The sequence below is a fragment of the Phodopus roborovskii genome, unplaced genomic scaffold (assembly GCF_943737965.1).
Source record: "Phodopus roborovskii unplaced genomic scaffold, PHOROB, whole genome shotgun sequence".
Lineage (NCBI taxonomy): Eukaryota > Metazoa > Chordata > Mammalia > Rodentia > Cricetidae > Phodopus > Phodopus roborovskii.
In genome coordinates, this window is record NW_026126622.1 from 3,906,722 (window position 1) to 3,922,852 (window position 16,131).

Here is a 16,131-nt window from a genome sequence, read left to right on the forward strand (position 1 = left end):
ATCTGTTACATAATTCAGAGGTTTGAGTGCAATTAAACTCCTAGACCTTGTCTGGGTTTTTACAGTACTTTCTTTTAGGTCTTTAACAAGCAAAAGGAAGATTTTGGTGTTGTTTTGAAGACATTTCTTTTTATGGCTTAGCAGTCTATAGTTAAGAGAAAGCTGTGGTCGCCAATGAAGAGATGGTTGTTGTCTACTCAAGTCACATACTTCATCATGAAATCACATATTTATTTCTTAGAGAGACTGTGGCTAGTCTTTTGGCAGAGGGATACCCTGACTCTACGCTTTAAATGAGTCAGCTTTGTGATCCTCAGTTCTTCATTTGTGAAACAGCTAATCCCGACTCTAGGACCTGAGAGTGTGGATTACGATAATACGCTTACAATGATGTGTACAGACAAGATATTATTTGTGTTCATAAACATTACCTGCGCTCTAAAATTTCTCTTGTTTGAAGTTGACTTGCAGAAGTTCATGTCCCAGTTACTGACCTTCTTGAGACCTCACCTTCAGCCCACTCTACAACTACACAACCAGTGTGAATGGTTGTCCAGGGTCTTCATAGAACAGGACGATGACATGCTGGAGGCTGCCAAAGCATCCCTCAGCATCTACCTCCAGCTGACCAGGTTTGTGTGTTTCAAGTAGACTGCCTACAAGCCAGAGAGTCAGGAGACATGTGGTGTGTCAGAAAATGTGTTTCTGCTTGGTGCATTGTTTCTTTTCTACTTGGGTAGAACTATCTTGTGGTTTCCTCCCATCTTAACTCTGCCTCCCATGAAAATGGATGCTGTTTGCATTATCCTGAGATACTGGCTTACTGAGCCAATCAGGGATAGTAAAACAAAGCTAGGTCAGAACCCCTGGGTTCCTGTGTGTTGCCTGTGGAGTCAAGGTAAGCCAGTGCCTTCTCTGAGCCGTGGCTGATAGTTAAGAGCCATTGTTTTTTAAACCTCAAGCTTCTAGAGGGCAACCTGTGCCTTTGTCAAAGCAAATACAAATGGAAATAACTAGCAGAGTCTTTCCTAACTCACACTCCCAGACACACTCAGGCCTCGGTCTGGAGGCACATCGCGAGAACCCTGCTGCCCTAATTCTGCTTTATACTTGCAACAGTGTCTATAATTGCTTCTGAATGACAGCCGATGACCCTCTCCATCATCTCTGCTCTGCTTCATTAAAACCCTCAAGTGCTTGCTCCATTCCCCTCTCTCTCCCTTGGCCTGAGAGAAGGACTTTCTCACTAATGATTGGCGGTGCAGCCTTGTGCTTGCTACGTTAGGGCCCAGCTGGCAATGGCTGCTTTCCATCTATGAGTGTTTGGAGCCAGTTTTCAAAAGGTTCTACTCAAGGAACAGAATTCCTACATGTGATTTCAGTTAGGCTCAAAAATAGTGAAATGCAGGTTTACAGTAAATATCCAAGAGCTTGTGTTGTCACTCTGCACTGCCTTAAGTCCCGCCCCCCCCCCCCCCCCCCCCCCGCTTTATGAGTCTCCGCTTCAGTTCACTGTGTCCAGAGAGGAAGGTGCCATGGGGACCTAAAAAAAAAAAATGCCATCCTGTTAAGGTTTTCTTGTTTGTAAATGACAGAAACCAGTTGAAACTGGTTTAAACAAAAATAGAATTTTTTGAGGCCTGGTTAGAGAACTTTTGTTTGGGGTTGTTGTTGTTTTATTTTGTTTTTCTAGACAGGGTTTCTCTGTGTAGCCCTGGCTGTCCTGCAACTTGATCTGTAGACCAGACTAGACACAAATTCACAGAGATCCACCTGCCTCTGTCTCGCGTGCTGGCGTTAAAGGCGTGCAACATCACCACTTGGCCAGTTGAGAGTTTTAAGGGCACCAAATTGGCATCAAATATAACTCTGTGTGTGTGTGTGTGTGTGTGTGTGTGTGTGTGTGTGTGTGTGTGTGTTCATGTATTCAAATCATGCCAGCTATTATTTCCCCTGTCTATTATCTCATAGCCTGATACTCAGGCCTGGCCACCCAGATGGTTCATCCTTCCTTTTTAATCAGTCTTACAGTTGTAATTTTTTTAGCCATAGAGATGGCTCAGGGGAGATATGATTAACTCCCTTGGATTATGAGGCCATGTTCTGATTGGTCAGTTGGGGGTCACATATCTACCCCTGATGTGGTGGTCTTAAGCTTTACCTTAAACATGGAATAAGTGGCCCTCAAGAAGAGGGGCTTCTGGTGTTGAAGAAAAGGACACAGACTTTTGTGCAGACAAAAACCAAAACTAGTTGGTGGTGAGCAAATTCTATTTTGATTTCCTTTGAAAGTACTATGTCAAGTGAGTGTGAGGTGTTTGTGAAGCCCGCCACCCTGAACTCTCCCTTATCTGTGTTTTCAGAGGACAGGACGATGCTTCTAGAAGCCTGACCCAAGAAAATGAAGCATGGGTCCACTACACACATAGGAACGGCTGTAATCCACACTGTATTTTCTTATTCTTATTAAAGAATATAGTGTTCGATTCTACAGTTCTTCTTGACTTCTTGATTTCCTCCGAAACCTGTTTCCTTGAATATTTTGTTAAATATTTAAAGTTGCTGCAGAGAGACTGGGGTCACTTTCTGGCCATCTGCAAGTTCTTCGATGCAGCCAAATCAAGATGTGGAGCAAATACTCACCGGGCTGCCCCCTCACTTGTCCAAGACAGAAGCGCCAGCCACACAGCGCCACGTGCTCTGGCCTCTGTTGGCCACAGAAATGCTTGCCCACAGGTCTCCTCGGCTCCCAATGCCTCTTCGGTACCCCAGAGCCAGGTGGTGATGCCCAAGAGAGCTCACACAGTGCCAGTCCGTGGCCCACCTTCCCAGACCCCACTGAGTCTGGTAGATTATGAGAGCTCCGAAGATTCTGATGAAGAAGCCACAAATCCGCATTTAGCAAACTACAAACGGACATCTTCACGTCAAGAAATGAGCAGGGCAACTCAAGGTCGGCCTAGGACAAGTAGGGATCAAAGAGAACGTAGCCGGGGGTCTCAGCCGAGGCCTCTGCTTCCCCACCAGTCCACTCCTCCTCTCTGTGCTGCTGGGGAAGTTGTTCCTAATGGGGCTGTCTGTGAAGTGGGACTGTTTCTCAGAACAGTGAAATGTCTCAAGGAGCTGCAGCGTGCTATTGAACGCTTGCAAGAGAAAAACCTCTTCCCATATAACCCAGCCGCACTTCTGAAGTTGTTGAAAGGGGTGAGGGCGAAGTGTAATAAAGTGTGAGCACTGGGTGACACAGCAGCATTTGTCATCGGGGTTTTTTCTCATCTATATAAATTTCATATCTGAGATAAATAAAAAAGGAACCAAAACTGCACAAAAAAAAAAAAAAAAATGGTTTTCTGAGTCTTTGCTTTCCAGAGCAGCCTGAGAAAGATCCATTCTATGACAGGTCACCTGAGGCATGGGCAACAACTGGAAGTCTATGCTAGCTCAGACTATATAGAGATAGATGGCCATGACAGATGACTCCATATTTCATAGCCTAAACAAGGGAGATGCGTCCTCTTAGCTCTGGAGACTAGAAGCCTAAAACCAAGATGTCGGTGGGGTTGAATGTCTTCCCTGCTGCTCCTGCTGGTCACCACAGTACTGAATGCCCGTTGCCTGGTAGCTGTATCTCTCCAGTCATGGCTTCGTGTGGCATTGTTCTTGTGTGCATGTCTATCCATTCTGTGTCAGGATCCAGTATGAAACCTTTATACCTGCAAAGACCTGTATCCTAGTCGCAGGTTCCAGGTGGACATGAATTTGGGGGAGACACTGGCCTACTTCAGTTTTATGTCTCTGAAGTTTTTACATATAGTAATGTGTAAGAGAAAAATGTTTTGAATCAGGGTCTCTCTATCCCAAGCTGGCCCTGAACTTGCTGTATAGCCCAGAGTGGCCCTGAGCTAACCCTCCTGCTTTGGCCTCCCCAGCGCTGGCAATAGAGGTGTGTACCCTCATGGCCATATCAGAAACAAAGAGGGATAACTAGCTCCATCTACTTTACTTGCTCTATGAGCATGATTCATATATATGTACATATATATGACAAGATTGTGGATGCCTATGCTCTCGGCATGATGAATCTTGGATAATGAAGGCAGCAGATGGTCATCCTGGGCTGAAAGGTAGGCCATGCCTCAAAAATAAAATTAATTGACCTAACATTTGTACTTACTTGTGGGCTCCTGTGTTATTTTGATGTGTGTATCTAATATGCAATGGCCAGATTGGGGTAACTCATATGTCTACCTCCCTAAAATATTATCAGTTTCTCTTGGGTGTTTACTGAATAGATGGGGTTGCTGGAGTATGTCTGTTTTCTTCTCAGTTTGGGGGACCCCCACATTGTCCCATGACTTAGCATTGCACATTCTACCCATGATGCCACCACCTCCATTTCTGCATCCTGTGCATTGTGAGTTACTTTGGTTATTTTTGTCTTTTGTTTTGAATGTAGCTTTCCAGTTGGAATAACATCTCATTGTAGTTTTGATTTCCATCGCCCTGATTCGTGACATCAAACACTTATCTTTGTTAGTGTGGCCAACAAGCCAGTTTCCAGTTTAGAAAGAAACCATTTCTCAAGGGCAGGAAAGCAGGAGGAAGATGGCATGTGTCCTGTTCTGGCCGCCAAGTGCACATACCCAGGTGCATACACCTGTACACTCACACTACACACACAAGATGCAAATATTTGATTACCTATAGTAATAAAAACAATTGATACTTATGCAGGCAGAAGTGTTACTTTTGAAAACCAGTAAGATAGTAGTCAAATATAAGTACAGATGTCAAAAAGGTTAGTGAGACATTGTTGGCAAGGATATGTATTGGCAGTGTCTGCCGTAATGCCACTTGTCTTTTTAAGAATTCCAATTATTGGTTTTGGTTCAAGGCCTTACAATTACTAGGTAAGCATTATAGCGTTGGGCTTTATCTCCATTCCTGCTTACTTTTATTTTGCTATTTGTTTGTCTTCACACTCCTGTGTGTAACCCTCTCGTCTCAGTTCCCACAGGAACTGGGGCTACAGGAAAGTGCCACTAAGCCTAGCTCTCTCATAACTGGTAAAGCATATCGAAGAATGTGTATTCAAAGATTATACACTGTAAAAGACAAAGCTGGACACATTTCGTTGGTATACTACACACCTATAAAAGAAAAAGAATGCATTGCATCTTTGTTGGAGTTATGAAGCTTCTCCAGCAAAAACAGAATGGCATAACTGGACCTCCATGTGTGTTGTAGGGGTAACACACATTCACATCTTCATGTACTTATATATGTGGTTATCTTTTGGTATTGAAGGCATGACTTCCAGGACCCTGTCTCACCATGCCCACCATGAAGCCAAAGTCTGTGGATTTTCCCTTATTATAAAACAGCGTGCAAATTTCATATAACCTACATACATCCACCTGGATCACTTACACCTCAAACAATATCAGTATTTACTGCACTTTTATGTTTACTTTTTATAAGATATATAGGGCTAAAAGATGGTTCAGTGTGTAAATCAGACAAGTATATGAGCTCACTGAGTAATTTGCCACCTCCATCTCAAAACCCAAGTGCATTTGCCTCAAAATGTCTCTTGTCTGAAGATGGCGGGGTCCCTCTAACTCTGTCAGGGAGGGCAAAATCACCCAAGAGTGAAAACACCTAGAAGGTGAACCATTTCTATCAGAGGTTACTATTGATGATCCCATGGGATGAAAGTGCCTGCGGTGGGAAGCAGGCTGAAGCTGGGCCTTGGAGTGAAGGCGCAGTGGGGAACTCCAGCTGACTGCCCCAGCTTCTCCAGCCAGTGCTGGATGTTTGGAGTCCCAGATTTGCTGACATTAGCTGTCCCGCTGCTATTGGTTCTTTCCTCGGGACACTTCTTTGAAGGGGACATTCTGCCTGGACTCTGAATAAGGAGCTCCGGCTCATGCTCAGCTTCTCCAGACAGTTTCTCCTGGTTTTGCAGGCCCTGACTGACTCTTTCCCTAGTATAGTGGCAGCCTCGTTATACTTGATCATCGGTTGGCAGTCTTTCCATTTGTCAATCTTTTTACACTCTCCCCAAAGTCCAGCAGGGTCTTCCAGGCATCGGGTCTGGGAAGCCGTCCCGATTGGTTCTGGACCATTGTTTCTGACTGGACCTGTGTTCTGTGCACTTGACTCTTTCCCTAGTGTAGTAGCATTTGTCACATTTTGCTTGAATCATCAGTAGGAAGTCCTCTCATTGTCAGGTTCTTTATACATTGTCCCCAGTGTCCAGCAACTATAACATCATAGACACCACTGACAAGAGGAGATTCCTCTCCAGGAGCTGGAGAATGTCCCGGGGAAGACAGATGTGTAGAGAACTAGAACTTGGAGCTTATACGCATTCCCTAGATACAGCTCCTAGTCAAGGTGTTCTTCAACTCCCAGAGGAGATGCTGGTACTGTGATGTGTCCTTTTTTGCAGATGAAGTCACTTGCAAGATCACCAGCTGGAAAAGTGGTTGGCTGAGCTAAGTAGGGGCATCAGGTAGTCTGGTCCCATCATCCTGTCATACCTCTCTGTGATTGGTTTCTTGTCCTTGAGATACAGGGTCATAGATGTGGGCAAAGTGAAAATTGTTGCAACTCTGAGTATGGGCAGTGTTGGTGTGATAAGGGTTAAAAGAGTATTCAGGACAGATGATCCAGGGTGCTGAGCTGAAGAATTTGAGTAGTCTCTATAGGCAGTGGAGATCTGACAAGGCATTTGACTAAATGTAAGTAAATTCCGTGGCAGTCATCCCATGGATCCAAGGCACTGTTGTAACCAGTGCTAGCGAAGTGGAGGTTTATGTTCCAGAGGGAGTGTCTTTGAGTGTGGCTGACCATAGAAACACTTGCACTAAAAGATTCAATGTTGAAAACCCCTCCTTATCTTCCTCTCCCCCTCCCTTCCACCCTCCTATCCTCTTTTTCTCCCTCCCCAGCTTTCTCTCCATATCCATTCCCAGGACATCTATAACTCTAAGTAGGAAACCAGAAGAGACTTTTCTGAGGGAATCTAAGGCAGGAAACACATCTGAAAAGACTAACAGTGGAGGCTCAACCAGAAGACATGCCTGTAACATGAGTAAATAAATGACCCAGAGACCAAACTTCAAGCTGAAGTACAGAAAAGCAAAGCAGCAGGCCACTAGCTCTCACCTCTTCCTCAAACTGAATGGCTGATCCATAAGAGCTCTTCACCAAGCCTCAAACTGCTGCCTCTCCTCAGTGTGGCTGGAGAGTGAATGCCTCTCTCTTATATACTTCCCTAATGTTGGGATTAAAGGTGTGAGCTATAATACTCTTTTAGAATGATTCACTCTTGTGTAAATCTGGGTGACCTTGGACTCACAGAGATCCATCTCTCTCTTAGTCTTGATTAAAGGAGTGTGCCTGGCTTCTATTGCTTGTGGCTGACTTTGCTTTTCTGAATCCTCAGACAAGCTTTAATAAATCATAAATAATATAACACTACAAATGCCTCAACCGAATCCTGCCCAGTGTAATCCACAGGGGCAAACCTTCCTTTGTGTGGGCATGCAAGCATCCACAGCCATGGTCAGCCCAATCATCAGGCTCCTGGGGAAGAGTGAAAGTGGAAGCCAAGCTAACAGGACATATTAAACTTACATGCTTACAACATGGCACTGTAAGTTGTTAAGCAGAAAACAAATCCTTTTAAACCAATGGAAACTGAAAATTTTAGCATTGTCATCAGCACAAGATGATGGCCTGCAGAGAGAAAACCTCTGCCGAAAATGTGTAGGATCTTATTTTGAAATCTACAAAGCTTAGCAGAGGGGCAGAGAAATTGGAAAACAGGATTGCAATCTAAAGACTGGTTTGCAAGGTTCGGTAATTGCAGTAAAAGGAGTGCAAAGTTGAAAAAGGCGATAAAGGGGAAGTAAGTAGGTACGAAGGAGATAGAATAAAAGTACACTATATAGATGTACAAAATGCCCTCATGAAACCCAGTATAATGTATGATGAGTCTATGCCAGGAAAAAAAAAAAACCACTAAATGAGACCTCTGGGCATAGAAAAAAAGGGGAATAAAAAGAACTGGGAAAGAAAAAGTGCTAAAGAACTCAGGGAAAAAGGGATAGCACTGAGAGATGAAGTCTAAGCAATGAGCAAGTGTAATTGGAAGGAGAATCCACCCGCAACAAGTTCAGATACAACACTGCTGCTCCTGCTGCTGCTGCTGCTGCTGCTGCTGCTGCTGCTGCTGCTGCTGCTGCTGGTGATGATGATGATGGTGATTAATTAAATGAAGAATAAGTCCTGTGAGGAAAATAGCTGCATTTTCACCTCATGACTTCCAGCATTGTCATCAGCACAAGATGATGGCCTGCAGAGAGAAAACCTCTGCCGAAAATCAGAAGGACACCATTAGAACAAAGTATGGCAGCTGTTTGAATGCAGATCTGACATTTGGAGCAGATATGCTTGCCCTGAGGACAGCCAGAAACAAAGGGAAAGAGGGGTGTTGAGAGTCTGAGTAGAAGGAAAGCGAAAGAGGAAAAGAGCTTGGAAGGAAACTACATATGGAGTTCAGGGGCTGGGTTGAACAGTGTTGAGGCTGGCTGCTAGATATCGGATCACTGCGAAGCTATTGGGATGTTGGAGAGATGGCTCAGTAAAGCATTTGACATGCAAGCATTTGGACCTGAGTCCAGTTCCCAGCACTTACCTAAAAAGCTAGGCCCAGTGGTCAAGCCTGCAACCCTAGCACTTGAGGAACAGACTGGGGAGGACCCCTGAGGTTCCCTGTCAAGCCAGTCTAGCTGAATTGGTGAGCTCCAGGTTCACTGATCATGTCTCAAAAACTATGCTGGAAAGCTGATAAGAATGATCTGAGGCTGTCTCCCACACTCACAGGAGCATTCAAGTACACACTGGCATGTAATACACAACCATTCTTGGTTTAATGTTTACAAGGAGGGGTGGGGGCTGGCTCACAAGAGCTTCTCCTCGGGGATCTATAGCCAGTTATTGGCTTCTGGGGGAGGGACAGACAATTAGGTTGATAGACCTAATTAAATGCATTGGTGCCACAAACAACACACACACACAAAGACAGGAAAGTCTTTAGAAGGGGACTACAGGGAAGGTGTTTGGGGGTAGGGGTGGAAAAGCAGGATTAAAAGTTAGTTCAAAATTATTATTATTGGTACATTTTGAGACTCTAGTTAGACCCAAGTATACAGGGAAAGGGAGAAGGCCATCTACACAAGGACAGTGTTGTTCAGCATATTTGTGTTTTCTGTGCATCTGAGTACTGGAATCTTGAGTGGCAACCTTAGAATAACAGGCTAGGAACATGCCATCCAAATCAGAAACAATGTAACTCTATCATTGAAAGGGAAATCCCAGTCCATTGACATTACTCTGGCCACTGACTTTACTGCCTCCCATCTTCCCACTTCTTCCTCTGATGTGTGGGGCCCATACCCCACATTGTGCGACACAACCCATTGGGGCACCATTCAGCAGACCTGCAAGGCACAGGTATTTGGAAATGTGACCAAATATTGAGTTACAACTGGTCTCATTCATGGCAGCATGCAAAGTTACTCTGCTTTACTGAAATGGCCATTTGCAAATTAAGCTAGGTGGTGGGGGGGATGCTTTTCTTGACTGTCACAGATCAGAATAGCAAACTAATTTATTTATTTATGTAGGGGTTTTCAAAATAGAGGTTCTCTCCGGACTGTCTTAGAACTCTCTTTGTAGACCTGGCTGGCCTAGAACTCATAGATATCCCCCTGCCTTTGCTGAGATTAAGTGCTGAGATTAAGATGTATACCACCATGCTCCACACTGGCTTTTTTTTTTTAATTTTATAACTTTAGCCTTTCTCCTAAGAGCTGATATTAAAACAGTGAACTGCCACACCCCGTGAAACCTTATTTTTTATTTATTATGCTTCTCCCATAGACTACATCCTACCACAGTTTCCATCCCTCCTCTCCTCTGCTCCTAGTTCTTCCTCCCCAGGCCCCTTCTCCCAATCCACTCCTCCTCCATTTCCCTTTAGAAAAGGGCAGGCCTCCCAGGGATATAAACCAAACACCACATATCAAGTAGTAAGACTAGACACAAACCCTTATATGAAGCTGGACAAGGCATCCAGTAGGAGGAAAAGGACCCCAAAAGCCAGCAAAAGAGTCAGAGACAGCCCTGGCTCCCACTATGAGATATCCCACAGGAACACCAAGCTACACAACCGTAACATCTAAGCGGGGAACCTATGTCAGGTCCACACAGACTCCCTTGATTGTCAGTTCAGGCTCTGTGAGCCCCTATGAGCCCTGTTTAGTGGAATCTGTAGGTTTTTTTTTTTTTTTTTTTTTTTTTTGTGCTGTCCTTGACCCCTCTGGCTCTGAAATCCCTCTTTCCCCTCTTCCACTTAGGAGATGGGGGTGGGGAAATATGCCGTCCTTGAGTCTATTGTCACAGATCAGAATAGCAAACTAATTTTGAATGTTCTGATTATTCTCAAGATGATGGAGCGGAACTCAGGCCAAGACCTTTTATGTCTAAAGCCATGTAGCCCCCATCTAAAGTGCCAAGCTCATGGTATATATACTGTTTAAGTACAATAAAAGTCAACAGTGGTCTCTGTTGAAATTTTCAGTTGACACTGAGCTTTATGAAGTTATTGGACTTGAAGTTATCATTGCCCAGTTTCCATATGGGGTGAAATAGATGTTTATGGAGACCCTGGATTGCATGTGTTTCTCTTTTTCAGGAATTTGGTTTTATTTTTAATCTTTGTGTCTCTGGTGTAAACAGAAGCATTGGAAATAGGGTGTGTTCTATGCTCAACTTCTTTTCCATCATGAAAAGCTCAGGTTGTGAGGGTGGGGTTTTTTGTTTTTCTTTTTTTCTTTCTTTTTCTTTTTTTTTTTTTTTTTTTTTTTTTTTTTTTTTTTTTTTTTTGCTTGTTTTTTGTTTGTTTTAAAATTGATTTTTGGTGTGTGTGTGTGTGTGTGTGTGTGTGTGTGTGTGTGTGTGTATACCTTGTAAGTACCTGTATCCCCAGAGGCCAGAAGAGGGCATCAGATCCTGGAGCTGGAGTTACTGGAGCTTGTGAGCCACCCAGAATGGGCACTGGCAACTGTACTCAGATCCTCTGTAAGAGCAGTACATGCTCTTAGTCCCTGAGCCATCTCTCCATTCCAAAGCTCACTGTTTAAGCTAAGAGCTGCCTATTTGCTGACGGTGGTAGGGTTCCAAGCATGTATTACATGAGAAACACCATAAGGTAAAAGTACCGATAGGCCTATTTGTGTCTTACTTTTTGGTTGGCTAGTTTGAGTTTTTTGAGTCAGGATCTTGCCTCACTGTGTAGCTTAAGCTGACCTAGAGTACATCGTCCTCTTATCTGGGATTACAGGAATGTAGCACCAAACCCAACAAAAAAAAATATGTATGTATGTATTTATGTATGTATGTATCTGCACTGTTGGAGTGGCTTTGCATTTAAATATTTTCATCTTTCCTGAAGCCCAGCTCATTTGTAATTGCTAGTGACATTTTTAAAAGGTTGTCCAATAAATTACAAGAAAAGGTAGTTTTCCCTATCTCTGAATCTTTGAATATTTTTGTTTAATTGCTTCTGTAAACCACATGCTTGTATAGAATGCTTGTATAGAATAAAAGTGAAGGTTTCTTAGTGAAATGTTGGCAGATTAGCTCACTTCTGTTGTCAAGTAGTATTCTTTGCTTGGATGTGACATGTATTATTTTTTTCTTGGGATGGGCATGCTAGATACTGAAACCAAGGGTTTGTACCTTGCAGATAAGTGCTCCCCCTAAGTCACACCTCGGGTCTCGGCATCTGTCCTCCTCTGCTTCACTTTTACAAGTGCAGCAGATGGTATGATATGCATGCAGAGAGGAAGGTGAGGATAAAACTATTCTCCCCTTCACCCGCGTCTTCTATTGCAATTAATAATAATTGAGTCAGGCGGATGTTGGAAATTGGTCACAAATAGCCCAAGTCTCTGAAGTGTCTGTGTGAGTCAAAGTGCCTGCCTTCTGTTTTAGGTTAGGAAACAGATCTGAAAGAAGTTCTTGGATGGGTCACTAGAATTCCATGTGAAAAGCAAATAAACATTGTTGCTTATTTCACTCTTTAATAGATGCTATGGTGGCCAAGAGCCACCTCCAAAGACAATGGGTCATTACAGTTGTTACAGATGAGTGGGGTGACACACCTACTGTGGAAAGCTGGCTTCATAAGCACACCAGCATGCCATTTGAAATAGTGACATACAAAAGCAGGTGGTGCTGGAAACCCAGCCTAACATAATAGATGGATACAGGCTGTACAGCTTGGGTTGTGAGTCATCTTTGGGGTTGGGGAGGGGGAGGATCATGACACCATGGTATCTAGAGAAGGCCTTGAGATAATCTAGGGTGAGACTTTCAGATTCTGCAATACATTGCATCACAGTGGTCTGTGTAATGCGTTTGTAGCACTTAGACTGAACCTCTGGCCCTATACATGCCAGGCAAGTATTCTAACACTGAACTACATCCTTAACATATCACCTTCAATCTAAATGTCTTGGTATGATTTCTTTGGTCTGATTACTTAGGAGAAATACTCATTTTATGTAATAAACCCATTGTATATTATAAGCACAATGAAAAATTTTTCATGAAATTATTTTCTATCTTTACATATTCTTAGACTTTTCATTTTTTTTCTTGTTGCAAATTACATGCTTGCTGTCTGAAGAGGAAAGGGACTAAAATGACACCTTTTGTGGATACATGCTGATATGGAACACACTAAGTGACTCTTATCCAAGGCTAATCTCTCAGCTGAGATAAAACCTGAGTGTGAGCTTTTCCTCTCCCGCCACCTTTACACCCAGCGAGCTATGGGAGCTGGCCCAGGACAGTTATCTGGAAAACATATTTAAACATTTTGAATTGTATAAACTATTACTTTTCTGTACTTAAACAAAACAAATAAACAAAACAAAACCCATGCTTGGTGTATCTCAGTACTAGATTGCTTATCTAGCATGTGCAAAGTCTGAGTTCAACAACAAATGGAGCTTGGCATTCTTTCTCATAGTCCAAGGGTCCTTACACTTCTTAAGCTTTTTTTTTAACTCATAGTTCCCTTTCCCATAAATGTTTATGCAATTCTGAATACATAGGTGTATAAAATAGGTACACAAATCACATATTTACTGATAACAAATCATAAACTTAGTTTAAAAGAGTTGCCATCTATTGAAGACAGATGTGAGATGACTGTGTGTGTTTATTTTAATATAAATAGCTATATTAATATAAATAACTATACTAATTGATGGCTCAATTAGTATAATGTTGGTCATGCAGCATGAGAACCTACAGAAAAGCCAAGCATGGTAATGTGTGCCTGTAATCCCAGAGCTGAGAAGGTGAATACAGGTGGATCCTTGCCAAACCCAGTACCTTAGGGTTCAGTGAGAGCCCCTGGCCCCTGCTCCAGAAACACGATGGAGAGTGACTGAGGAAGACACCCAGCACCAACCTCTGTTCTCCCTGAGCACATACATGCATGTGCCTGCACACACGCATCAACACATATACACACATACAAAAGAAACCTTGGCTGTAAGGCATAGCAGCCTCAACATTTTCATGTTGGTCAATATTTTGATTTTATGATCACCAGTGCTGAGAATTCAATGTCATATAAACACACAGGACAAAATGGTAGACCCATTTCAGAAATCAAACCAGAGCCAAAACCCATTTGTCATTTTTAAGAAAGAAAATTTAGCAATGCAAGCAGAAATTTTGGAAACTAAACATTCCAACACAATACAAATCAAAGTTATGCCAATTTGGGTACACTGAAAATAATAGTAGGAAAATATTTTAAATAAACCATTGTGTCTCTAGAACAGTAGAAATTTTAGCACATATAGTTAAGACAGTGTAATCTACCTACCTACCTACCTACTTATCTATCTATCTATCTATTTTGGTTTTTCAAGACAGGGTTTTTCTGTGTAGCTTTAGAGTCTGTCCTGGAACTCACTCTGTAGACCAGACTGGCCTGAACTCACAGAGATCTGCCTGTCTCCGCCTCCCAAGTGCTGGGATTAAAGGCGAGCACCACCATCTAAGATTTTGAATCTGAGCCAAGTAAAGATCATTAGTGTCGTGGGGTGAGTATGCATGTATTCACAGTGCAAAATTCACCACAAAGCCATGGCCTCACAATGCAACACAGACAAGTACCGCCAGAAACATCTTGGATTCATTTCTGGTCCCTGTTTACTCAGAAACCTTTTGTTACTGTCAACATTTTCACTAATCTCTCCCTCAGTTACACAACCTACATGACTCCCAGTTGAGGAAGCAAACCAAGGCTGAAGACATAGACCTCCTTGTATGTATATTTAGTAACATCTACTTTCTACCTTCTCCAGCTTTGTGGCCACTTTTACTTTCATCAGAATGCAAGAGCCAAATTGCTATTCCCACAAATGTTTATGGTATATTTTTTCCTTTAAATTTTATTTTTCATATTTATGGGTTTTAAAATCTTTTTTGGTCATCATTATGGTATTACTATGTAATCTTAGTTCATATTATGTCCAAAGACCTAATCTTAATTTTGACTTTGATGTTTTCAGAAGTTTGATTATTCCCTACCTACTTTCCCAGGTAAAGAGAATAGGTGTTATCCTTCTGAATGTTTTTATACATCTAAATGTATGTTTAGTTTGCCATTTATTTTGTTTAGCTCAATGACAATGGTGTCTGAAGACTCTGTGTGTGTGTGTGTGTGTGTGTGTTTGTGTGTGCATTTATGTGTTCTGTTTGAAGACACACACACATGTACATGGAAGCCAGGATTTGATGTCAGATGGCTTCCTCTATTCCTCTCACCCTAATTTTTAAGACAAGGTCTCTTGCTGAACCTGGAACTTGTCAATTCAGCCAGATTGGCTGGCAAGGAATCCCCCAGAACCTTCCTGTTTCTGCGTCTCCATTGTTGAAGTGACAACTATATGCCTGTCTGTCTTTATAGTGTGTGGGGATCTGAAATGGCACCCTCCTGCTTACACACCAAGCCATCTTCCCAGCCTTGGGGTCAGTTTTTATGCCTGCCCTTCTCCAGAAGCTGCTGTTTTGCTGTATTGTTTCTGTACTTCACCATCCTTAACTAAAGACAAGATTGAGGCTGGCCTCTTGTGGGTATTTTAAGTTTGCTGCACCTTTCTGCTTCCTAATTTCTTGTCCTTGAAATGTAAATTGTCCTGAGGTTATGTCTAAACTAGACTAGTACTCTTTTTGAGTACTCATGCCTTAAATCAGTGGTTCTCAACCTTCCTAACACGGGGTCCCTTTAACACAGTTCCTCATGTTGTGGTGACCCCTCCAACCATAAAATTATTTCATTGCTACTTCATTCCTGTAATTTTCCTACTGTTACAAATTGTAATGTAAATATCTGATATGCAGGACATCTGTTATGCTGCCACTGTGAAAGGGGTATTTGACCACAAAGGGGTCACAACCCAAAAGTTGAGAAACACTGCCTTACATAATGAGCATTTTATGGGTCATGCCAGAGATTACTTGTCAGTTCTTTTACCTTCTCAGTAGTAATCTTATTCCATTGCTTTGATTTATTCTGACTGGAGTGAGATAAAATCAAGTTATTATGTGTAGACTGTGTTTCTGCTTTCTAATCCCCATGATTATCTTCCTCTCCCCACCTTTAAAACTCACTTTCATCTTTCATCTTTCTCCTGTGTATTTCAGAGCCTATCTCAACACCCTCCCCCATTCCTAGTTTGATCTTCAGTGTCAACCCATTGTTACTTGATCTTCTCTGGTGTCTTCTTTTGTCCCCTCCAAAGCAGGTTAAGCTTGCATTTTTTTGAGTCAAGGTCTCATTTAGCCCAGGCTGATCTTGAACTCACTATGTACATAATGATGACTTTAAACTTTATGATCCTCCAACTTCTACCTACCAAGCACCAGGGTTCCAGGCATGCACTGCCACACCCCATTTGATGTAGAGTTACAGATGAACCAGGACTTGATATCCCCTAGACAAGCACCCTACCCTCTGCTCTGTACCCA

The 16,131-nt window shown here is 42.6% G+C and overlaps 1 protein-coding gene across 4 annotated transcripts in view; it reads left to right on the forward strand.

The window, feature by feature from the left end:
• The window catches only part of Lins1 (lines homolog 1), a 132,576-nt gene that overhangs the window by 19,962 nt on the left and 96,483 nt on the right, over positions 1-16,131 (forward strand). For 3 of the 4 annotated variants that reach the window (XM_051206486.1, XM_051206485.1, XM_051206487.1), the window contains one exon: positions 461-632. In XM_051206486.1, the coding sequence (XP_051062443.1) occupies positions 461-632 (172 nt within the window). Of the gene's footprint in view, positions 1-460; positions 633-2,363; positions 3,250-16,131 lie in introns of those variants that run through there. The other variant, XM_051206488.1, reaches the window with a different exon arrangement.